The sequence below is a fragment of the Salvelinus namaycush genome, chromosome 3 (genome assembly GCF_016432855.1).
Source record: "Salvelinus namaycush isolate Seneca chromosome 3, SaNama_1.0, whole genome shotgun sequence".
NCBI classification, from domain to species: Eukaryota; Metazoa; Chordata; class Actinopteri; order Salmoniformes; family Salmonidae; genus Salvelinus; species Salvelinus namaycush.
Window position 1 is genome coordinate 79,246,056 of NC_052309.1, and position 23,731 is coordinate 79,269,786.

General features: G+C 39.1%; 2 protein-coding genes across 5 annotated transcripts; both read left to right on the forward strand.

The window, feature by feature from the left end:
* Positions 1-615: 615 nt before the first annotated feature.
* Positions 616-7,716, forward strand: LOC120039937. The gene is made up of 13 exons (XM_038985257.1): positions 616-720; positions 1,011-1,123; positions 1,466-1,603; positions 1,737-1,809; positions 1,939-1,992; positions 2,166-2,219; positions 3,371-3,455; positions 3,744-3,833; positions 4,857-4,910; positions 5,013-5,105; positions 5,231-5,359; positions 5,513-5,678; positions 5,795-7,716. The coding sequence occupies exons 1-13, from the start codon at positions 633-635 to the stop codon at positions 5,879-5,881; spliced, it is 1,224 nt and encodes a 407-aa protein (XP_038841185.1). The 5' UTR covers positions 616-632; the 3' UTR covers positions 5,882-7,716.
* A 2,820-nt stretch (positions 7,717-10,536) lies between these two features.
* On the forward strand, positions 10,537-21,847 carry LOC120039946. Of its 4 annotated transcripts, none has more exons than XM_038985269.1 (13): positions 13,011-13,143; positions 13,441-13,562; positions 13,897-14,031; positions 14,123-14,162; positions 14,389-14,460; positions 14,570-14,617; positions 19,031-19,136; positions 19,283-19,348; positions 19,506-19,577; positions 19,674-19,769; positions 19,972-20,100; positions 20,611-20,697; positions 20,829-21,847. In XM_038985269.1, the coding sequence occupies exons 1-13, from the start codon at positions 13,098-13,100 to the stop codon at positions 20,911-20,913; spliced, it is 1,104 nt and encodes a 367-aa protein (XP_038841197.1). In that variant the 5' UTR covers positions 13,011-13,097; the 3' UTR covers positions 20,914-21,847. The 4 variants fall into 4 exon arrangements, with proteins under 4 accessions (XP_038841212.1, XP_038841197.1, XP_038841202.1 ...); XM_038985274.1 differs by having other exon boundaries at positions 19,975-20,100; XM_038985279.1 differs by having other exon boundaries at positions 19,046-19,136.
* The last annotated feature ends 1,884 nt before the right edge of the window (positions 21,848-23,731 follow it).

Sequence of the window (23,731 nt, forward strand, 5' to 3'; positions counted from 1 at the left end):
CATATACATACATTCAGGCACTCACACATACACATACACACACGCACACAAGTCCAGGCTCATGATCTTTCAGGTAAAATGTGTATGATTTGTGTGATGTCTGTAACTCAACAGTAATGTATTCTCTGAACTGCCTAAGTGTTCTATTGTCATGAAGCTTCAGGTAACATTTGATATAGATGTCTTGTCTATACATCCCAGTCACCTGGCAAGAATGTCCTCTGGTTTTAGACTTACAGTATTATATTACAGTACATAAGAGACAGGGGTTGGAGGTCATTCTAATACCACACTGGTTGGAGTTCAAGCAGTTCATTAGGCTGTTGTTGCTTGTGGATGTGTAAAGTCAACCATCAACATTTGAATGATATGACACAACTTCTAACCAAGTCATTTCAAACCTTTTCTAAGTTTCCATTGCCAACTGAACAGAATACATGTTCCTTGCTGTTAAACAGTGTCCATCTAGCTCCCCATCTTTATAAATTACAACGTTGAAGAAAAAAATACACAATGTTTATTCTGTGCGTCATAGTGTACGTACCATACCTCCTCCTCTTCCGCTTATATGAACAACCAGGAAATGCCTTTACTTTCTTTTCGATTTCACTGAGCGTGGAGGTGGATGTGTCATGTCAGAACTGAAAATGTTTTTGTTTGAAGTGGGTTTTTTGGTTGCTGTTTTGCAAGTCTATCCAACCTACGCTGTCGAGAATCAAGGTAAAATACCAAATTATTGTAGAATTAATTTCAACGTTTCCCTATTTCTCCCTGAAGACGGATACTTCTGCTAAATAAATTGCGTCAGGGCTGGGCCCTCAGAAGTCAGACCTGTTTGAGCGCTAGTCCGCTTCTTACACAAACTTTATCTATTCTTATTTATTGGATCGAGATCTCAAACCTAGTCTCTATCTATATTCCATTTTGTTTCTGTCTAAAGGAATTTGGAAGTGACTTTAGTAATAATGCACAGAAAGTTGTCCTAAATAAAACTTCCTTGACATCCTTAGCATGTACTTCGGTGGAAATTGATTGTGGAAATTTGAAGACCAGGGATGGTAGATACATGTATCTATTCAGCATTCCAGGTGTATCTGACATTGCGGTGTACAACAATATAGGGGTAAGTTAATCTGTGTTTTAGTTAAGCTATACAGGAAGTAACTACTGCAGGAGAGCAGTGGATGCAATCCGCACACAGAATTACTTGACTTCAAAAAATACCACTACATTCAGTACATGCAGTGCGTTCGGAAAGTATTTAGACCCCTTGACTTTTTCATTGTGTGTAGATTGATGAGGGGAAAAAACGATTTGATCAATTTTAGAATAAGGCTGTAATGTAACAAAATGTGGGAAAAGTGAAGGGGTCTGAATACTTTCCGAATGCACTGTATATTCCATACTGATCATTTGACTTGCCTTTTTCCAACTTTAAATAGTTTTTTGTCTTTCTTTCCAAAAGAATGTCATTGCCAACCGTGGAGGGAACAAGCCAATGGAATTTGATAAGAATGAGGTGGTAACGATGAACAACAGTTCAATCACCCTCTATAAATGCCAAAATCTGACAATGAACTTCATTTACAGTGACGCTACACAGGTGAGCTCTGTAATTTCACATTATTTAGAGGTTGATTATAACAACTTACACATTTGTCTTTTTATTTATGGGTTTAATCCCGTATTGTTAGGATGCAACTGATGAAACAATACCCCTCCCCATTCCCTCTTAGCAGAAGGCTGGAACTGAGTCTAATGGTGAAGAACCCCCAGTTAAGGAGAGATGTTCCCATTACATTGTCACAGGTAGATAGTTGACATTCCTCTTTTCCATCAATTTCAAGTATCTTTCAAGGGCACATAGAGAAAAGCACTAAATCATATTCATTAATTTTGAATTCTGTACACCTTTTAACCTCTGTCTGGCCTTTGTAGAGATGAGGAATGAGGTTGTGACAACAGTACCTTTGAATTCAACCATCATCCCAGGTGAGACCAATGTCAATCCCTTGAGAATTTGTTTTTTTATGTTTTATTTTCTGGAAGCCTGCCTGGAAATTAAACTAAGGGAAAGACTACATAACACATTATTCTGTGTTGTTCAGTATTTTGATTGATTATGTCATGGAAATGACTTTATTCTCTCTAATCATCCATTATAGATGGAGACAATCCTGATGCAAACCGTGGTGACACTAGTTTGACCTGGAAAAAGGGTGAGTCTACCCAAATCTATCACCACAGCTTCCTCTGTATGAGCAAATGACAAGTAAATCTGAACAGAGTACCAAGCTCCCCATTAGACTGGAGGTAGGACACCTGCAGAAAAGAAGGCTGATATGGAGGATGTAATTCAGGGAGAAGTGGAGAAAAGTCCCCCTAATGAGCCATTCAGACAAAAATCATTGATGAATTGTGAAACATGAATGAATGAAATCATCTAGGTGTGAGTAGTTTATATTACCGGTTTCAGAGAAGGACATTCTGTGTATGTGAGTATAACCTCTGTCACTGATATGGCTTTTCAAGAGAATGTGCAATCTGCAGATAATCTCACCTTAATGCAAACTCTTGATACATGTCACAAACAAAACCCTCCTTCAAGACAGAAACTCAGTTCCCTTAATCCAGTGATTAGAAAACATCGTACCGTGAACCTTTTTCAAACCGTTCATCAGGTTAAAGTGCTCTGGCACCCTCGTTCCAAGCCTACAGAAAGACAGTATTAAGTAATCTGAATATTCCTAGCATTATTTCTAAGAGGGAATAGATGGAACATTTATTGACTGACTCTAATCTTGATTTAATATTTTTCTCTGAGACATGGCTAAAGAAATGTTCTCCTATTTCTGCCTTTAATGTCCCTGGTTACCCCATAGTCAGGAGATACAGGGGAGAGGGCAGATGGGGTACTTATTTGCATGAAGGATAACATTAAATGCAATCGTATTGAATGGTAACATGCCAATGACAAGTGCCTTGGGAGACCAATGTCAATCCCTTGAGAATTTGTTTTTTTATGTTTTATTTTCTGGAAGCCTGCCTGGAAATTAAACTAAGGGAAAGACTGCATAACACATTATTCTGTGTTGTTCAGTATTTGTATTGATTATGTCATGGAAATGACTTTATTCTCTCTAATCATCCATTATAGATGGAGACAATCCTGATACAAACCGTGGTGACACTGATTTGATCTGGAAAATCATTGATGAGTGTTTAAGCAAATCTATCACCACAGCTTCCTCTGTATGAGCAAATGAAACAAAACAATACTACCAAGATCAACTACTGTTAGAAGGCTATTTTAAAACCTTTTCATTTGTGTGAATATGTCAACATCTGATGACTACATTTTGTTTTTCAGTTGGTGTTGTTGCTCTCGTGCTGGTCATTGCTGGTTTGCTCTTGGTGTTTTTTTGGGTGTACAAACCTTGGAGAGACAAACAGCGGTGAGTATCCTATATAACTGGTTTTATAACAGCTTTATAACTGTTTTTGTCTTTAAGTCAATTAGAATTGTTGCAGAGGGTTTATGTTAGTTATGAGACTAGTTCTCTCTGTCTTACTACTAGGGTTTAAAGTCAGACCAATGGGGTCCTAGCAGGTCACAAACAGGATGAGAACAGCCTGGAACTTGCAGGCCACTTACAAACTATAGACTTGTCGGCCATTCAAGTTACTGTTGTTTATCAAACATTATCCTTAATTTCTCATTAATGTAATAATCTCATCTTTAGCAACCAAGGCCACAGAGAAATGGAAGCGGGTCAGGGCATTCCAGAACCAAACTCCATTCCTCTGATGCAGAATGAGCGACGTGATGCCAGGTAAACCTTTCCACATTACTTTGATGATCTGTAATCAACCACTGAATAATAGTCTCACTGTCTTCAGCTGTTGCTATGGGTCATATTAGTTTCTGTCTCTATAGAACAGGGCTCTCCAACCCTGTTTCTGGAGAACTACTGTCCTGTAGGTTTCCACTCCAACCCTAATCTAGCACACCTGATTCTAATAATTATCTCAGGGACGGGAAACTGGCGGCCTGCGGACCCCCGTTTTACTGTTGACAGCTAGAATAGTAGAATACACGAGGTGCAATTTAAAAATGTGGTTGTTCATCAGCAGTTTTCCTCTTGTCATGTCAGTCACTGACAGTTGCTCAATTGGCCCATGTCAGCTAACCATTTTTTAGATAAGTACATTTATTTAACCAGCTACCTAAACTTGTAGTAATCATCATCAAATTGATGAATGGGATGGCCCCATTGACTTTGTAAGTCACTCTCTCTTAGATATCATATTGACATGCAAACATTAATTACAGTAAATTAGCTGTAAAACTGCTGTTTTTTGACCACGAATGGCAAAATGAATAGAATAGCATGAAATGACTGCATAGGGCCGGCACTGACTGCATGTGTGGGTATGAATGTGGGTACACCGACCCACTAGCCACTGCAACCCCTCATAATGAGTTCGGATTTTTGTGGCCCCCATCAAAGTTTCCCATCCCTGCAAACTGCATCAGGTTAGTTACAACTGGGATTGGAGAGAGATCCTACAGGAGGGTAGCTCTCCAGGAACAGGGTTGGAAAGCCCTGATATAGAATGTGAAGGAAGAATTACTCAATAGATCCGCATGGCATTTCTAAATACCAGTAATGTCTATTGGCAAGCAACAACTTTCAGCAAAGACCCTGCCTTTAGAGCCCTGCCCAGGCAAGACATAACATATTCAAGCCAGAAGGGGAACTGGTGTATTTTTGACTGTGGTGTAATGTATCGTAGATGATTCCACTTGTACCTGTGGGTATCTGACTGAACCTTTGGTACATGTTTTATCACAGAGACATCAGAAAGACTGATGACGGTGAGACTGTTGAAGATGTGGTTGTTCCCAGGTTAGTTAGAATACCTCTATTACATCTTTATAGTCTACTCTGTCCTGGATCAGTTTGCCTTGCTAATCCTTTCAGTCATGCTCATCATAATCTCACTTTCAGTGACCAAGGAGGTGAGCCAGGACAGGAGAGCAGGCAGCCCATGGACAATGAAGAGACAGGCGCTGACAACCCTCTGCTGAATGGAGATGCCAGGTAAACTGTACCACATGACTAATCACCTGTCAGTCCTCTGTAATGTAGACTATGGAAATGGAGAACATTTGTATCCTTCCCAGTCGAGATCCTTAAAATCTTATCCATGTAATAATCACCCTTAGGAGCCCAGGAGAGGAAGGCGTGCTAGAAGGGCAGGACAGGAAGCCAGCAGACAGTGGGGGAACAGACCCTGAATCCTGTCAGAAGACACATGCTGAACCCCCTCTAGTGAATGGACACCATGATGTCAGGTAAACTTGACTACATATTGATACATCCACAACTCATTGGGTATAATGTCACCAACCCCATTTTCCCACGGTTCATGTTAGCCTCTGTCTCTATAGGGGACAGTATTATGGTGGATCATGAATGTGAATGTTGATGTCTTATTACTCCAACAGGGTTAACGATGAGACTAAGGAAGTGACTTCTGGTGCACAGAGTCCAGGACCTCCTCAGATGAATGGAGGACCTCCCATGTCTAACAGAGCTGCAGAGGAGACCACTGCTCTATTGGACAAACAGGCCTTGGACAAGGACCAAGTCACCAAACCTCCTGAGTTAATAGTAAGTACTGTTAATGTCCTCTGACAACTGGTGAACTGTTTGGCTTGGTATCTAAAATGACGCGGCTCGTTGTCTATTAGCTCTAGCATATTTGTAACTCTTGTGTTTTTCCCAAGGACAAAGGACCTAAAGACATGGAGTCAAGAAGAGAACTAACAAACGGTGGACGTTTGTATAACAAAAGAGAACCTAACACCATATGATAAGATACAGTAATACTTTATATAATATACATATTATAAGATACACATATGTGACTTGCTTCATCATAATCAGTCATGTCAACCCCAAGGCACATTCTGAAAAGTGTCTTTTACTGATTTTCTATAATCTAAGCAGTTTATTAAGTTAATTCTCTATGTGACAGCTGTAACCTGGATAAGTTAGGAAATGTGTTCTAGTGATATCAGTTGAAATTCCAAAACGGCCCAAGACTTTTAGAAAATAATAATTTAAATATGTTATCTAAATGTTTAATTACTATTATCTGAAAATGAGTGTGCGACATATGACTGATTATGATACAACAAGTCACATATTAGCTATACAACATTATATATGAAATGATATGAAATAAGATCATACACTACTATTGTATACTATACATGCAAGCAATTATATATATAACATACACATGAAAAGATGCTTAAAACGTTAACCTCTCTAGTATAGACATATCCAAGGTCATGAGGTCTCAATGTCTTGTGGACATGTCAAATAGCTAAACATTGACTAGGCATTATTTAGAGTAGGCCTCATTATCACAGGGCCCAGTCTAAGAAGCTCTATTTTACTGAAGCAATTATTCATTATTTCTGAATTGAGAGTTAGCATGTCAGTTAAAATAACTTGCATAATTTGTCCCATTTAACACACACCTGTAATCCTACTTTCAGTAAAGAAAATTAATGTTCCATTTTAGCCTCTAGAAGATACTACGACAGACTTTATTTAAACCACTGCTTTCATAGGAAATCATGATTGGTCAGTTAAAACAGGTAACACTTCATATGGATATTCTCTTTATAATGCATTATAGGAGCATTAATAACACCTTCTATGCATAATGCATCAGGATGCACAACATAGGTGCTCATGAACATCTATAACTGCATAAAGCATTATCACCAGGATGTGTAATGCCTTATGAAGCAAAGTATTACTATGCCAGATGCCATATTTGAAAAGCACATTAGGATCGTTATATTATACATTCTGTGCTCATGAAGCTAAAAAGTAGTAAGTAATTGCAAAGTTGCTAATTAGCGAAAATGCTAAAATATCCCGTGATGATATTCGAACACGCAACCTTTGGGTTGTTAGACGTTGGCGTTATAAGTCCACCCATCCGAAACCAAAGCATGGATTGCTGTCTGAGCTTGTTCATAGACTGCTTACAGCTTAAAGAAATCAAATTACATTTTGTAATTTGGGTGAACTATCCCTTTAACAGGAGTGCGGAACTCCTACGTGAAGTCGTTACAGTATAGCCTCTGACACATTTTCCTAAAGAGCATTTTGTGTAGGTCATACCACTTAGCTTCATAATCATAACCCACTGAGGCACACACTGGTTGAAGTAACATTGTTTCCACATAATTTCAATGATATTACGTTAAACCAATGTGGAATAGACATTGAATTGATGTCTGTGCCCAGTCGGAAGGCATTATGCTGCCTACTTATAATTATATTTATTAGCAACCATTAGAGCCTATGTCATGCCTTATAATGCATATTGCGCAGATAAGGTGTTATAAATGCACTTATAACACATTATGAAGAGGGTATTCATAGGAAGTGTTACCCGCAGTTCTTGCGGAAGGAACTGTACCCCACATCCCCACCTACTAGTGACATTGTGAAAAATACCACACCTTTAGACAGTAATTGTGTAGCTATGTTGATATTTGTGTTCACCATTTCATTAGAATGTTTATTTCAGTCAGAGTGTCTGTCAGGTCAAATGACTTAGGCGAATGACATACCCACATACATTGAGACCTTATAACCTTAGTGTCAGAAAAGGTTCATTTTCTTCATTTTCTTCATCTTTTGATTATGCTAATTTGACTTACTTGTAATGTATTTGATGTCATGTATGTGGGTTGGTCCCATACTTTTATGAATGGTTTTCGCCTGATGCTTTTATGGTTAGTTACCTTAGACATGTATTTTGTTTTATTTCCTTATTACACTTTCATGACCAATTTACACTGAGTGTACAAAACATTAAGAACACCTGCTCTTTTCATGACAGACTGACCAGGTGAATTCAGGTGAAAGCTATGATCTCTAATTGATGTCACTTGTTAAATCCACTTCAATCAGTATAGATGAAGGGAAGGAGACAGGTTAAAGAAGGTTTTTTAAGCCTTGAGACATGGATTGTGTGTGGGTGCCATTCAGAGGGTGAATGGGCATGACAAAAGATTTAAGTGCTTTTGAACAGGGTATGGTAGTAGGTGCCAGGCGCACCGGTTTGTGTCAAGAACTGCAACGCTGCTGGACTTTTCACTCTCAACAGTTTCCCGTGTGTATCAAGAATGGTCCACCACCCAAAGGACATCCAGCCAACTTGACACATCTGTGGGAAGCATTGGAGTCGACATGGGTCAGCATCCCTGTGGAAAGCTTTCGACACCTTGTAGAGTCCATTCCTTGACGAATTGAGGCTGTTCTGAGGGCAAAAGCGGGTGTAACTCAATATTAGGAAGGTGTTCCTAATGTTTGTCTAATGTTTGTACACTCAGTGTATAGTACTATGCATTTTGATTGTTGGATTGATATGATCTGCTCATACATTGCAATACAAGTGAGTGAGTTAAGACTATTGTTTAATGAACGACTCAGGTCTGATGGATACAATTGTCCCTCATACTCTCTTGTATTATTTGTAACAAACTTTTTGCATGTATTTGTATGAACAAACCTCCAAATTATTGTCATATCTACTTTTTAAGAAGGCTGTTCTGCAGTTTTGTGTATGGTCACAACTTGTTTTATTTAATACATTAATATTTTAGTAATTTAGCAGATGCTTTTATGCAGAGTGACTTACAGGAGCAATTCAAGTTTAGTGCCTTGCTCAAGGAAACCTCGACAGACCTAGTCGGCTCGGGGATTCAAACCAGTGACTTTTCAGTTACTGGTACAACGCTTATTAATATTATAATGAGTTGCTTTCCTTCTATCATTAAAACATTCCTTTCTAGCTTGTCGTCGTGTTTTCTTCAAATGAGACACTGGTGGAAAGGGAAAGATCAAACTCTGATTTATTTAGTCTTGTGTCACTCGTTTTCAGTTTTTCAAGTTTATGCAGACACACACACACACACACATGCAAGCACACACACACACGTGCCACGCTAATGCTCCTGGTTTCTACAGTAGCTGCTCATGTGATCATGTACACAGACTGTATGTCTGTCTTTGTGGGATGTCTGATGTGTTCACCAGTAACATACAGGAGCCAATGATGGTATGGCACGGTATGGTACAGTATGGTATGGATGATGAGTTTCTGATGTTTTCCTATTTCATCCCACTCTGAAATGTACCACGTGATTGTAATAATGATATTCTCTTCACACCCTCCACTCACTGAGGGTCAGATGTCACAGTCAACCTAGAGTGTTCATCATCTTTATAAACATTTTAAAAACGCTAACTGCTTGTGATCACTTTACCCGCTGAATCATTCGAACAGTTATCTACCATAAGGTAAAGTTATCTACCATGAGGTAAAGTTATCTAACATGAAGTAAAGTTATCTACCATGAGGTAAAGGTATCTACCATGAGGTAAAGTTATCTACCATGAGGTAAAGTTATCTAACATGAAGTAAAGTTATCTACCATGAAGTAAAGTTATCTAACATGAGGTAAAGTTATCTAACATGAAGTAAAGGTATCTACCATGAGGTAAAGTTATCTAACATGAGGTAAAGTTATCTAACATGAAATAAAGTTATCTACCATGAGGTAAAGTTATCTAACATGTGGTAAAGTTATCTACCATGAGGTAAAGTTATCTAACATGAGGTAAAGTTATCTATCATTTGGTAAAGTTATCTACCATGAAGTAAAGTTATCTAACATGAGGTAAATGGGGCAGCAGGTAGCCTAGTGGAGCGTTGGGCCAGTAACCGAAAGGTTGCTGGATCAAATCCCCGAGCTGACAAGGGAAAAATCTGTCGTTCTGCCCCTGAGCAAGGCAGTTAACCCTCTGTTCTCCGGGCGCGGAAGACGTGGATGTCGATTAAGGCAGCCCCCCCCGCACCTCTCTGATTCAGAGCGGTTGGGTTTAATGCGGAATACACATTTCAGTTGAAGGTGTACAGTTGTACAACTGACTAGGTATCCCCCTTTTCCCTACAGTTCAACAAACCATGTTCTTCATTCCTACAGTACAACAACAGCCCCTTCTAGTGGTCAGAAGTGTTGTGTGCAGGACTCTGAGTTTTTACTAACCTTGTGACCTTCTAGACAGGTCATGTGGGCAGGAGACAGGTAATATGGACCTAGTAATGAGTTCTGCACCATAGACACATCACAGTGCACCACCTACAGTGCAATAAAGCATAACACTATTATCAGACTGCCCCACCAGTAGGAATCAGGTCAAGTTGTCATCCTACTGGAGGCTTTACATGGGGGAAAGGAACATTTATTGAAAATATTTAGACTTTTTAATTTGAATGCCTTAAGTTGTAGACAAAACAATCTAGTTTCATGTTCACAAAAAGTTACAATATTTCTCCAACAAATGAGATGCGTTTATTCTTGCTCCTCCTTGTGACGTAACTTCCATTTATGACTCAACAAGAGTCTTTCCCGCCTTGGTTTGCTTTTCACCGACAGACTGAAACTCAGCACTTAGCAATAAGTTGTTTGGAATAAGGGGCCACCATGTATATTTCTTATCTATTTGGTTTCTTATTGACAATCCCCCTGTTAATTCAAGGTAAGAACATTGTCTTGGCTTTGTATTTTTTCTGGGTGCTGCTGACGTTTCATATGTTTTAGTCTCCCCAATGCCCGGAATTCCTGACACATATTTTGTGTAGTTGGTTTAGCTATCTCTTTGCTATTTGCTGTTCTCTTGGAAAAGTTACAATTCTCAGGAAAGAAATATTGCAAAATACAAATTCTCCCTCAACTAGTATTTCTACAATATGGCGTTGGCAGTAAAGCCTTTTTTGGGCGTTGGCTACAGTACCAACACTGTTACAGTATTTCTTTGGTTGTGAGATGTCTCGCAAACTATATCTTTATATGTGACTACAAATAGTGATGCAAACATGATCATATGCTATTGTCTTTATAAAGCAGGCTGCTTCTTCTGGACATTTGTATCTCTTCAACAGCAGTAATTAAAGTAATGTGCTGTAGAAGGCTGTGGTAATTGTTTTTCAACATACAACATTCAACATACGTTTCTTACCATGCCCCTGTTCTGACAGGGGCATGATAATGGCCCATTCTAAATCACAAAACTAATTTAAAATATATATATTATTTAGTTAATGTAAAGACAAGATTAAATTGAGAATAGTCTGATGGGAGAGAATAGTATCACTTGTGAATGATGCCCAGCGTGTGCAGTCTATAAGGCAAGAAAAGGTGCTTGAATTTTTTGGTGACTTTTTCAAATCAGAGTTACATGTATCATGTAGCCTATAACCCATATGTATGTTTTGATATGGTTTTCTTTCCTGGATTTATCGACCGACGGCCTGTAAGGTCCGGAAAGATACAGTATATACATGTTTTGTCCAGTATTCAGCCCAACTAAAAAGCTTCGACTTCTGGAGAACACAGAATCCAGTAAATATCTATTTGAGGATCAACCATCCATCAAATCTTCAGTAAGAAGTACTTTCCCTGTATAATGCTGAATATTATTGTTGATACATTTCAAAGTTAAACAAATTACTTTACACATTAACACAATACATCAAGATCAAATCAGAATGGCTGCTTCAGTTCCAAGTCTTCTCCAGCGATGTCTAGAAAAATGGGACCTGGAGGAAGGTTGTGAGACGAAATGCCTCATAGGTTTGACCTATTTATATCATGGAGAGAGAAATCCTGACAAAGGAGGAGGCCATAGCCAACACCATCAAGGAGGAGGAGCTCTACCACAGTCTCATACATGAAATTCATCCAAACCACGTGCACTCTGGCCTTCTCAGGAAGGAAGCAAGGGGGAAGCTTCTGATCAGAGGAATAACAGTCAGAGGAAAACATGTTGAGTTCAAAGAGAACAATCCTTTCAGTTTGAAGTCGTGCATGGCTGACCAGAACTCAATTCAAGTTACAATTAAAAAAACACCTGAATCAGCAGTTGATAGTGTTGTGACTGAGTTTCTTGCTAAAGCTGTATGCAAGGAGGTGGGGAGGGTGAAAGGCACATGATAAGATACAAGGGTCAACTCACAAACTCCTCCAATGGAGATCATTTTGTTTATGTTGAAACAGCCCCCATCACTTCCATAACACAGACTGAAAAGACTGGCCCTCATTTGATCAAAGTATTTTAGGATTTTAACAATTTAATAAATTGTTGTGTGTTGCATTTATATTTTTGTTCGGTATAAGAGACAGGGCATTGGGTGAGGGGTTATCCCACCCTGGAGCTCCAGTATTCCATTGGCTTGAGGGTGTAGATGTGTAAATCAAACCAAGGTTGCAATTGGAGTGATATGATTATAACTACAACTTCACACCAAGTCCTTTAAAATATTTAGCATGTTTGATTACCTATTCAAATCAAAATGTCCTTATGCACGTAGTGTTCATCTAACTCCATGTCTTTATAAATCACAACTTTGAACACTTTGAGCAACGAGGCACAATAAATAAAGGTACAGCCCATATCAGTTACCTATTGAGAAAGTTATACCAAAGACAGTACAGTATGAAGATAGGCTCAAATTGCTTCTTCAACAGAAATCCCTGATCACACTTGAAGGTGATGTTATGGCAATGTTGGCTAGCTAAGCTCATGCACAGAAACACGTCATCGGGTCTAACGGTCGTCTCGCGCCATGTGCAGGCCGCCAAATCAAAGGCACTCTTTTGATATAAAGTCATTTTTTATGAAAATAGTTGGAGTAATAACATGTTCAAATACTTAAGACATTGGCTCAAATCTAGGTTGTGCATTTGAATTTCGAGAAAATTAACAGCTAAGGAAGAATTTTTCTCTTCTCTCATTGACTTCTCAAACCCGAATCCCCGGCCTGGTCTACTTAGTCTGCTTAGCAAGCGTTCCCGCGATGTTGCGTATCAAGGTTCAGAAACTGTGGTGATACAGTCACTTATAACTCCTCCTGTTTTCTAAACGGAACTTACTGAAGCAGAAAGAACTTTTTTTACAGAACCAGCAAGCAAGAGGCAGCTCTAAACAGACTAAATGTATCCATTCAGCCGGGTTGTTTTTTTGGTGCTCCCGTATCAAGGTAAAGACTAAGTTGTAACAGTATTTGCACTTTAACATTGCTACATTGCTATAAAACTCCCTGAAGGCAGAAAGTTCTCTTACTGTATTGTGTCACCTGGGCGAGGTCGGCTAGCAACCCGTTAGCCTCATACACAACCTGTATGTACCTGTGATTTGTTTAACTGTATTAGGATCTCAAACATTGGAAGCTGCAGTCTATCTCTATTTCATTGTGTTTGTGTTTAAGGACGTTTGTTAGTAACATTAAAGTAATGTTACATAGAAAGTTGTACTAAATGAATGTCTTCTTCCGTAGCTTACTTAGCATGCTCTCCCATCAAGAAAATGGACAGGTGTGAAGATTTGAGGACAGGAAATGGATATCTGTACCTATATGAAATTCCGGCTGGATCTAGAATTGAGGTGTACTCAAACAATGTTAGTGGTGATCTTATGGTTTTATTCAGGATTTGTACTACAGACCTTGTCTTGATTCTCCACCCTTCCCCCAAGTGCACACTTGCAAACTTCCCGACATGGATTTCACAATGTTGGAAAGTCCCTGCAGCGAATGTTTACACCCGTTCCAATGCTTTTAACCATGGCGGGAAGTGTGCAAGTGTACACTTTGGGGAAAAGGGTGTAGAATCAGGACACAAACTGTATATGTTGGTATTTTTTTAGATAATATGTACTGTGTTGTATGACAAAACAGGGCTTTTTGATTCAAACCTGAATTCAATTCTTTATTTTCTTATGTGCTTTCCCACAGACTCCAATAGCCTACCGTGGCATGAACAAGCCTTTTGAAGCAAATTTTTCTGATAAGGTGATAAGAGTGAACAACAGTGCTGTCATCCTCTCTGAATGCCTGAATCTGTCATTCACATTCTTTCATGTTCTCCAGGTGAGTCCTGTTATTATTTCACACAATTGAGATTATTTGATTGTTGAAAATTATTTTAGAGATACTTACTTCCCCTGTGTCTTCTCTTAAGGGTAAGGTTGAGGAGTGCCATTTGCATTACATTGTTACAGGTAAAGAATGATTTTCCTATTTTCTTTCATTTTAAACTTCTTGCACTTTCATATTGGTACACATATCCAAGGCAGTTAACGCTAATTTCTCTGGATAAGAGCGTCTGCTAAAATGTAAAAAACGTAGACTGACAATTCAACTGACATTTTAATTTACAATCCGACTGGGTGAGTACTCTAATATTAGCAAACTAATATCACCTCTTTGTCTGATCTTTGTCTGTAGAGAGGGAGCATGAGGCTGTGACAACTATCAATCTGCCTGACAATCTGACTGACACCTTGGACAACACATCAGGTAAGTACTCTTAACTAATATAAAGACAGCTCATTACTGTCTATAGCATCTCCATCTGTAATAAAGTACATATTCAATTGAAATGACTTTACTCTCTGATTAAACTCAGGAAATGGAGACAAAGCCAAAGTCACTAGCCACACAAAGGAAATCACTGGTGAGTGTTCCCATATTGTTTCTTTTGTTTGACATTCTACTGTCACCACAGCTTCTTCTTCTTTTTCTTCTGAAGCCTATTATGGACAAATGCGATAAGACAAACAAACCCCTAACTAAATCAGCAAGAGTTTTTGAACACTCTGGGTTCAGAATGTGGACTAGTTGATGTCTGGCGTGAGATCAAACCTCAAGCCAAAGATGATACTTTTCTAATGTACCCAACTCATATTCCAGAATAGACTACTTATTTTTTCACAAAAGCTATCTGCTGTGAACAGTTGCTCTATTGGTACGTTTGACTTATCCAATCATGCCAAAATATATTTATCTGTGAACCTGAGCAGCTTTGTTCCTCTATCCAGAAATTAGAAACTTAATACATCTCTAATGGCAGATAAAAATTTCAGAGCAGAAATGCATTGTGGGATTGTTACATTACAATCCCACATACAAGATAATAGTGACCCTACTGTATTTTAAATGCTTCCATTGTATGGGAGGTGGCAAAACCCACCCGAAGTGGTAAAATTATTTCATATGCCTCATTTAAGAAAAAGAACAGTGAGAAGTTGTGTGACATTAAGAAAGATGCGAACAATTGCACAAAAGGTTTTCTACTGAGAATTGGAGGCAGGTAAGTCTTGAAGCAAACTAAATCTTTAACAAACTCGCCATATCAATGATAACATGTTCCATGTTAGACAAAAACATATGAATATGATAACCAAGTAAGCTTCTTGCCTATCAATTAAAAAAGGAGCAACCAGAATGCATGTTACACTCCCCTCTTTAGCAAAATTAAAGACCTCATCCGTTGGTCCACTCTCCCATAACAATGATGGGAGGATAAACATAATAATGGTCAAACCTGAGTATGGGGTCTGGGTCTGCCTAATTTCCAACTTTACTATTGGTCAGCCCAAACTCACAAATTGTTGTCTGGGACTTTGGGCAGATATGACTACCTATGGGTTCAGATTGAATATCAATCTAGCCATCCTTTACCTCTGAATCAGTTTCATCATATTTGTGATGACAGTAAGTACACATTAATGGCATGGGCAGACTGTAGAAAGCACTTGGGTATTTCAAACCCGTTTTTTAAATATGCTCCTATTTCTTGTTGCCCAATGTGTTCTTAAAAGTCGGCCTTCATAATTGGTGCCCGCTGGGTTATAGGAGGTTCGCAGACTTGTTCCATAGTGGATTAAAAACAATGAAGGGATTTATCCAAATCCATCCCGAATATAACATCCCTGGTACACATTTGTTTTCAGTGCCTTCAAATCAGAAATGTTATCTTTATATTTATCAAAGAATTAAAGCTGAGATCTCAGTTATCAGAAGTTAAGAATTAATAACCACATCTATATTAGCAAGTAATACTTGCTAAGATGTATTGTACATTATCCAAACATTATGAATCCTCCTTTGTTTCACTTCAAAGGATGTGGGAAAATGACTTAGGCACGGAATTTGATGAGAAGGTATGACTTGAGATCTGTAATAAGATCCACTTCCCATTCACTAGTCCCAATATTAAGGAGACTAACTACAATGAATGTTCATGTGTTAGCTTACCTCTGTTGAATTAAACTGTATGTTCCCAGACACCAAATTGCCTGAAATGTAAGACAGAGAAAGTACTTTTTTCCATTTATTCTGGCATTGCAATAAGCTAATGGATTTCTGGCGCTCTATTCATACAGCCACTCAGATCATTTAGATATGGTATTGGTACAATCTAGTGGCGGTTGGTGCTGTTTATGATGAGGGAGGACGATAAACATTTTTATGGGCCTTATTTCTATTACAGCATATTGGATGACTGTCATTCATATTCCATTCACCCAGTTCAATGTAACATCGATAGATTTAGGCTCCTACATGATACTCTAATTTTCCCTATAGCCTTTATGAATTTGCTACAACCTAGCATATGAATGAAAGTTTACAATGTAGGTGCACAGGTCGAGATACATTTTAGTAATCAAGATGACAGACACATTCAATATAATTTCATATTAATAAAAATATTGTAACCTTCAAAACGTGATCCTTTTTTAGATAAAACTATACTAAATATATTCACTTCATTGCAAAACAGTGAATATATTTAGTATAGTTTTATCTAAAAAGGATCACTTTTTGAAGGTAAAAATATTTTTATTAATATGAAATTATGAGGAGGATGGTTCTCCCCTTCCTCCTCTGAGGAGCTTCCACTGGTACAGTACCCAAGCCTTTACCTCCTTAATCAAATGCTGAATACTGCGCTTGATTCAGACAAGATAAGGTTGCTGACAACTTACTTTGCAAATAAATGTATTCTTGTGTGTTGGAAAAATGACAACCCATCCACTTTTCATCTGTGGCTAAAACAAGTTGCAAACTTCTTGCCATTGGAAAAATGAATAATGGACTTACAGAACTGCAGATCCACATTCTTGAAAGTATAGTTTTCTATTGAAAAAAGCTCTTAAAATAGTACTTCTATTTCATATTTTATCTACATTTATTGCACTAGTTGTTTGAAAATCTCTGAAAATGTGTCTGCATTAACAACACTAACAGTATTATGATATTACAGTATATCTGCTGCTATCAATAGCTAAGTTGTAATACTAACTGCTTTATTTAGTTTGTATGGAATGTATTTTCTGTTAGTCTTTATAATTGTTTATTTATTATACAGTTGAAGTCGGAAGTTTACTTACAACATAGCCAAATACATTTCAACTCAGTTTTTCACAATTCCTGACATTTAATCCTAGTAAAAATTCCCTGTCTTAGGTCAGTTAGGATCACCACTTTATTTTAAGACTGTGAAATGTCAGAATAAGAGTAGAGACAATTATTTCTTTCAGCTATTATTTCTTTCATCACATTCTCAGTGGGTCAGAAGTTTACATACACTCAATTAGTATTTGGTAGCATTGCCTTTAAATTGTTTAACTTGAGTCAAACGTTTCGGGTAGCCTTCCTTAAGCTTCCCACAATAAGTTGGGTGAATTTTGTCCCATTCATCCTGACAGAGCTGGTGTAACTGAGTCAGGTTTGTAGGCCTCCTTGCTCGCACACGCTTTTTCAGTTCTGCCCACATATTGTTCTATAGGATTGAGGTCAGGGCTTTGTGATGGCCACTCCAATACCTTGACTTTGTTGTCCTTAAGCCATTTTGCGTCAACTTGTGAAGTATGCTTGGGGTCATTGTCCATTTGGAAGACCCATTTGCGACCAAGCTTTAACTTCCTGACTGATGTCTTGAGATGTGGCTTCAATATATCCACATAATTTTCCTACCTCATGATGCCATCTATTTTGTGAAGTGCACCAGTCCATCCTGCAGCAAAGCACCCCCACAACATGATGCTGCCACCCCCGTGCTTCACGTTTGGGATGGTGTTCTTCGGCTTGCAAGCATCCCCCTTTTTCCTCCAAACATAAGGATGGTCATTATGGCCAAACAGTTCTATTTTTGTTTCATCAGACCAGAGGACATTTCTCCAAAAAGTACGATCTTTGTCCCCATGTGCAGTTGCAAACCGTAGTCTGGCTTTTTTATGGCAGTTTTGGAGCAGTGGCTTCTTCCTTGCTGAGCGGCCTTTCAGGTTATGTCGATATAGGACTCGTTTTACTGTGGATATAGATACTTTTGTACCTGTTTCCTCCAGCCTCTTCACAAGGTCCTTTGCTGTTGTTCTGGGATTGATTTGCACTTTTCGCACCAAAGTATGTTCATCTCTAGGAGACAGAACGCGTCTCCTTCCTGAGCGGTATGACGGCTGTGTTGTCCCATGGTGTTTATACTTGCGTACTATTGTTTGTACAGATGAACGTGGTACCTTCAGGCATTTGGAAATTGCTCCCAAGGATGAACCAGACTTGTGGAGGTCTACAATTTCTTTTCTGAGGTCTTGGCTGATTTCTTTTGATTTTCCCATGATGTCAAGCAAAGAGGCACTGAGTTTGAAGGTAGGCCTTGACATACATCTACAGGTACACCTCCAATTGACTCAAATTATGTCAATTAGCCTATCATAAGCTTCTAAAGCCATGACATAATTTTCTGGAATTTTCCAGACTGTTTAAAGGCATAGTCAACTTAGTGTATGTAAACTTCTGAACCACTGGAATTGTGATACAGTGAATTCTAAGTGAAATAATCTGTCTGTAAACAATTGTTGGAAAAATTACTTGTGTCATGCACAACGTAGATGTCCTAACCGACTTGCCAAAACTATAGTTTGTTAACAAGACATTTGTGGAGTGGTTGAAAAACGAGTTTTAATGACTCCAATGTAAGTGTATGTAAACTTCCGACTTCAACTGTATATCAAAACATGACATGTTTTGTTCCTTTACATGATACTTCTATAGCACAGTTTAACAGGATCTCAACAAAAGACAGCTTTTTGTCTTTCAGCTGGTGTTCTGGTTATCTTGGTTCTGCTGCTGGGCTTTACTGGTTTCTTAGCGTACAGATATGGCTACATTCCTTGGAGAAACAAACATCCGTGAGTACCTTTCATGACCTGCAGCAACAATAGTGCTCAGAGTGTACAGCCAGTCAGCTGAGCTGTCCAAAGTTAATTCAGAGAGGATAAACTTATGACTTAGGACTGAACGCAACCTTTCCTTTGTTCATCACACACCACATCAGATTTGCTCTTGCACAGCTCGCTCGGCTGGGTCGGGACTACCTTAACACCAACAGGGAAAACCAGAGGTGAGTCAGACTCAGTCAACCTGAGGACATTTTTAGTAGTTACGTGGTTTAATGTGCTGAAGTGTTTCATGATACATGACTAAATATCAGTTATCATGCTAGACAACAGCTTAGAGCAGCAAGAAGTAAGACGTGTTGTTGTTTTAACTTCTCTAAGGGACAACGGAGATCCTGATGATCCAGCTGCTGAGGACGCTGAGTCTCTCCGATCTGCGCTTGTCGTTGGCAGGTTAGACAGCCTATCTATTGAATGTAATGTTTATGCTCCTACTATACTTCATGTCTTCCTCAATCTATAACTGCATTTGCCCCTTTGAACCATCAGGGACCAGGGGGATGGGGTGGAAGAGGAGAGGGAGCCACCACACAGTCAGGAGACACATGTTGAGTCCTCTCTGCTGAATGGGCATCTTGTGAACAGGTTAACCTTTCTCTGAGAAAGACCCTCATTACTTCATTACCGGTTGGGTCTCATTATCCTCAGTCAGTGCTGATCCCATGAGTCATTGATCCCACAGGTTTAATAGAAGGACCAGTTTGTTTAACACATGATCCTTATATTCTAATACCTGTAATACCTAATGAGCATGGTAAATGCTCATGCATGTTAAAAAAATGTTTAGCAGTCAAGGAGAGAGAGGTGAGCCAAGCGAGAGGTTCGTTCAGCCAATGGGCAGTGAGGGAACAGATACTGAATTCTCTCAGAAGAGACATGCTGGATTTCCTCTGGTGAATGGAAACCATAAGGCCAGGTAAACTTTACCACATGATGAATACCTTGATAGATCTTAATTGAATGATACAGATGTAGGATCTTAATTTGAGCCGGTTTGCTACAGCATGAAAATAATCCTGCAGCAACAGGAATGTGAATTGTTATGTGGGTTGATACATTTTTCATGAGGGCAAATCAAATCGGTCATTTTAAAGTGGAAATTACCAACTTTAGAAGCCTTTTAAAACTTTGAATACACTACAAGTTTGCATTTCCTGCTGTGCAGCAAAATGCTCAGCAACAAAAGAGTGATCAAATTAAGATCGTACCTCTGTAATCTCACAATGGGTCATGTAATAACGTTTGTCTTGTGGTGGATCAATGATGATGTCAGGTAAACTTGACTACATATTGATACATCCACAACTCATTGGGTATAATGTCACCAACCCCATTTTCCCACGGTTCATGTTAGCCTCTGTCTCTATAGGGGACAGTATTATGGTGGATCATGAATGTGAATGTTGATGTCTTATTACTCCAACAGGGTTAACGATGAGACTAAGGAACCGACTTCTGGTGCACAGAGTCCAGGACCTCCTCAGATGAATGGAGGACCTCCCATGTCTGACAGGTGATATTGTAACTATTGCTAAAGTAACACTGTTCTGAGATTTTTGTCCACTGTATTTTAATTGTAGGTACAGGATTGTATAATAGCCATGTTTCCTGATCCAGCCTGTCTTACTGTGTTCTGTGTCTAAGGTTGGAGAACAACCATGTTGGTCAGCGGATGAAGAAAACTGCTCTGGTGAACAAGCAGGACCAGGACTGGTTAACAATGGCATGAAGCCAGTTGAAAATATATAGCATATAAGATGAAACTAAGTGAAAATATAACATGATATACACTGTAATATAGAACAGTATAATATAATATGACATTATATAATATCGTAACACTTACTTGAAGCTGCTTCTTGTATAGTGTTATATATTCTAATGAATGCATTCTTAACAACATGAATGATGCATTAATGCATACATAGGACATAACTGTATAGTAAAATGCTAGTATAATACTGTGCTGGTAAGCTGCTAGCTGTGGGGTTGCCCCCAGCTGTGGTTTCTGTTATTCAGAGAATCTACGCTCAACTGTGGTTCAAATCCATAGTTTTTAGCTTAGTTGTTACCGTAAACTAGCACTTCTTAGAGACAAAGTTATGGAAAATGCTGTATAACTACTTACCATTCTGAAGTGTAACAGTCAGGTTTTTATGTAACAATTGTTAATAGCTTTTTTAAATGTTTATTTATATATTTGTTTGATTTTATTGAATTAGTATGACTAATGCTTCAATGACCATGCATTATTTTACCCTCCCGTATAGAGGGATATTATTTTACCCTCCCGTATAGAGGGATATTATTTTACCCTCCTGTATAGAGGGATATTATTTTACACTCCCGTATAGAGTGATATTATTTTACCCTCCCGTATAGAGGGATATTATTTTACACTCCCGTATAGAGGGATATTATTTTACACTCCCGTAAAAAGGGATATTATTTTACACTCCCGTAAAAAGGGATATTATTTTACCCTCCCGTATAGAGGGATATTATTTTACACTCCCGTAAAAAGGGATATTATTTTACCCTCCCGTATAGAGGGATATTCTTTTACCCGCCCGTATAGAGGGATATTCTTTTAGTGACTAAAACATTTTCCATTATTTGTATCCAAAATATATTTAATTAAATCATATAATTTTCTTCTCATACCGCATGCTGTATTTTCTTCAAATATAATTGGAGCACAGAGACACCCTTTAGGAGCGGAAGACAATCTGCTCATCTCTAATATCCTACTTGGATGAGAAAGGGAATGCAGAGAGGTGTGAAACAGAGGACACTACTCTGTAGCAAACACTAACAGAGAGGAGAGAACACTGTGGTGCTGAGATGGGGGGGATAAAGGAGAATCATAGCCTACTATCACTACCTTGACACATACTGTATAATAGAGGAACACAGCTAAATCCAAACACTTGAGGGCAGTAAAGAACCAGGAAGAACCCAGTGACATCACCAGTGCTGGTTCAGTCTGAGTTTAATAGCTGACTGTCTATTATTACAGCGATGTTAGGTTCTGTGGGTGATGTGTACTACTCATGCCATCTCAGAGTGCCCAAAATGGCCACTAACCTTGGCAAGGGCTATTTTTACCTTTCTGCTGAGATGGCCTCACCTCTGTGGCTGTGTGAGTGCTGGGGAGTGGAGGAGTGTATCTGGGGTGTCACGGAGGCTGTGTGAATGATGCAGATTCCCCCTCTATCTGTCTGCCTAGTAGGCCCTAGTGCGTGTGTTTACGTGTGTCTTTTATTGTAACAGTGCTGAAGTGTGGGGTGACTGGGTGGTCAAGGCTGGAGAGCTCCCCCACAGGGACTACCACTGAGGGGGGCACGGTAGGGGCCAGGAGAGGGAGGAGTGTGTGTATCATACATGTACTACAATGTATGAAACACACACATTATATTTTGTATGAAACACACACACACACCAAGCGGACAGAGCAAAGGAGCAGAGGGACAGGATTGATGATGATGGTAGTAGGAAGCCATATAATTATGAATTAAGACGCTCTGATGCACATAATAATTAGCTAAGAGCTAATTAGCTAACAATCAGATTCTACAATGGCCAGGATTATGAGCCATCAAGGAAACGAACCCCTCCAGGAGACACTTATCAAACACTGATGACACACTATCAGTAACAAGGAGCTTTCAAGGGAGGCTGGATACTGTACTACAAACCCCTTCACTTCAATGTAGGGCCCTCACATCACAAACTACAAGTTAAGGGGAAGTGAACACTACAGAAACATTCATGTTTGTAGTTTGTTGTTGCCATGGCAAACTCACTAATGTAGTTTCACTTCCTGTGAATGGCCGGCTTTTTGCTATGAAACATCCAAAATGGTGGTTGTACAGTACTGCACCATACTGCTATCCATGTGATCTGCAGTTTGCATTATCATACGGCTCACTAAGTCTACGGTATACCTAAGCAGCTCTTCACATGTTTTAAGTAATCTGCCCAGCCCTGACTGAAACCACCCACCTCTGTTCTCAATGTCTGCCACTGGTGCTCAGGACCAGTGGTTATGAACAACCGTTGATTTCTCAGCATGAACTAACCCTCCTCACCTCCTCAACATAGAATAACCTTGTTGGTCATCTTCCAATCATGGTGGGCGTACAGGACCAGTCGCTAACCAACCAACCCTGAGTGGGAGTGAGAGCATGACTCGTATAGAAACAACGTCTCCTTTCTCTCGCCTTTCTTTGATTGTTTTGTTTGTTTGAAGGCCTTGGATTGAAGACAAGAAAAATAATCAACCCACCCACAGTTACATCTGCATGTGGTTGAGAAGAGAGCTTACTCAGAGCAAGGCAGAGGCAGGGATCTTGTACTCCTGTTGGTACGAGGCTGAGGTTTAATACACCACCGTACTCAGATCCCATCACCCTGCAGGCCAAACCATGAATAAATCATTAGCACTTAAAGACACCTTTTCATTTTCAGCTTGAAAGAGACCCACACAGCATTAGAATGAATGCACATGGAAAGATTGTAGGGAAACTCTAGTCCATTATTGACAC

Excerpts from the sequence above, each read along its gene's own strand:
- LOC120039937 (XM_038985257.1), top strand. The coding sequence starts at position 633 with ATGTCAGAACTGAAAATGTTTTTGTTTGAAGTGGGTTTTTTGGTTGCT. Across the intron at positions 721-1,010 it reads CTACGCTGTCGAGAATCAAG|CATGTACTTCGGTGGAAATT; the intron begins GTAAAATACCAA and ends TGACATCCTTAG. Across the intron at positions 1,810-1,938 it reads TTCCCATTACATTGTCACAG|AGATGAGGAATGAGGTTGTG; the intron begins GTAGATAGTTGA and ends TGGCCTTTGTAG.
- LOC120039946 (XM_038985269.1), top strand. The coding sequence starts at position 13,098 with ATGTATCCATTCAGCCGGGTTGTTTTTTTGGTGCTCCCGTATCAAG. Across the intron at positions 13,144-13,440 it reads TTTGGTGCTCCCGTATCAAG|CTTACTTAGCATGCTCTCCC; the intron begins GTAAAGACTAAG and ends CTTCTTCCGTAG. Across the intron at positions 13,563-13,896 it reads TTGAGGTGTACTCAAACAAT|ACTCCAATAGCCTACCGTGG; the intron begins GTTAGTGGTGAT and ends GCTTTCCCACAG.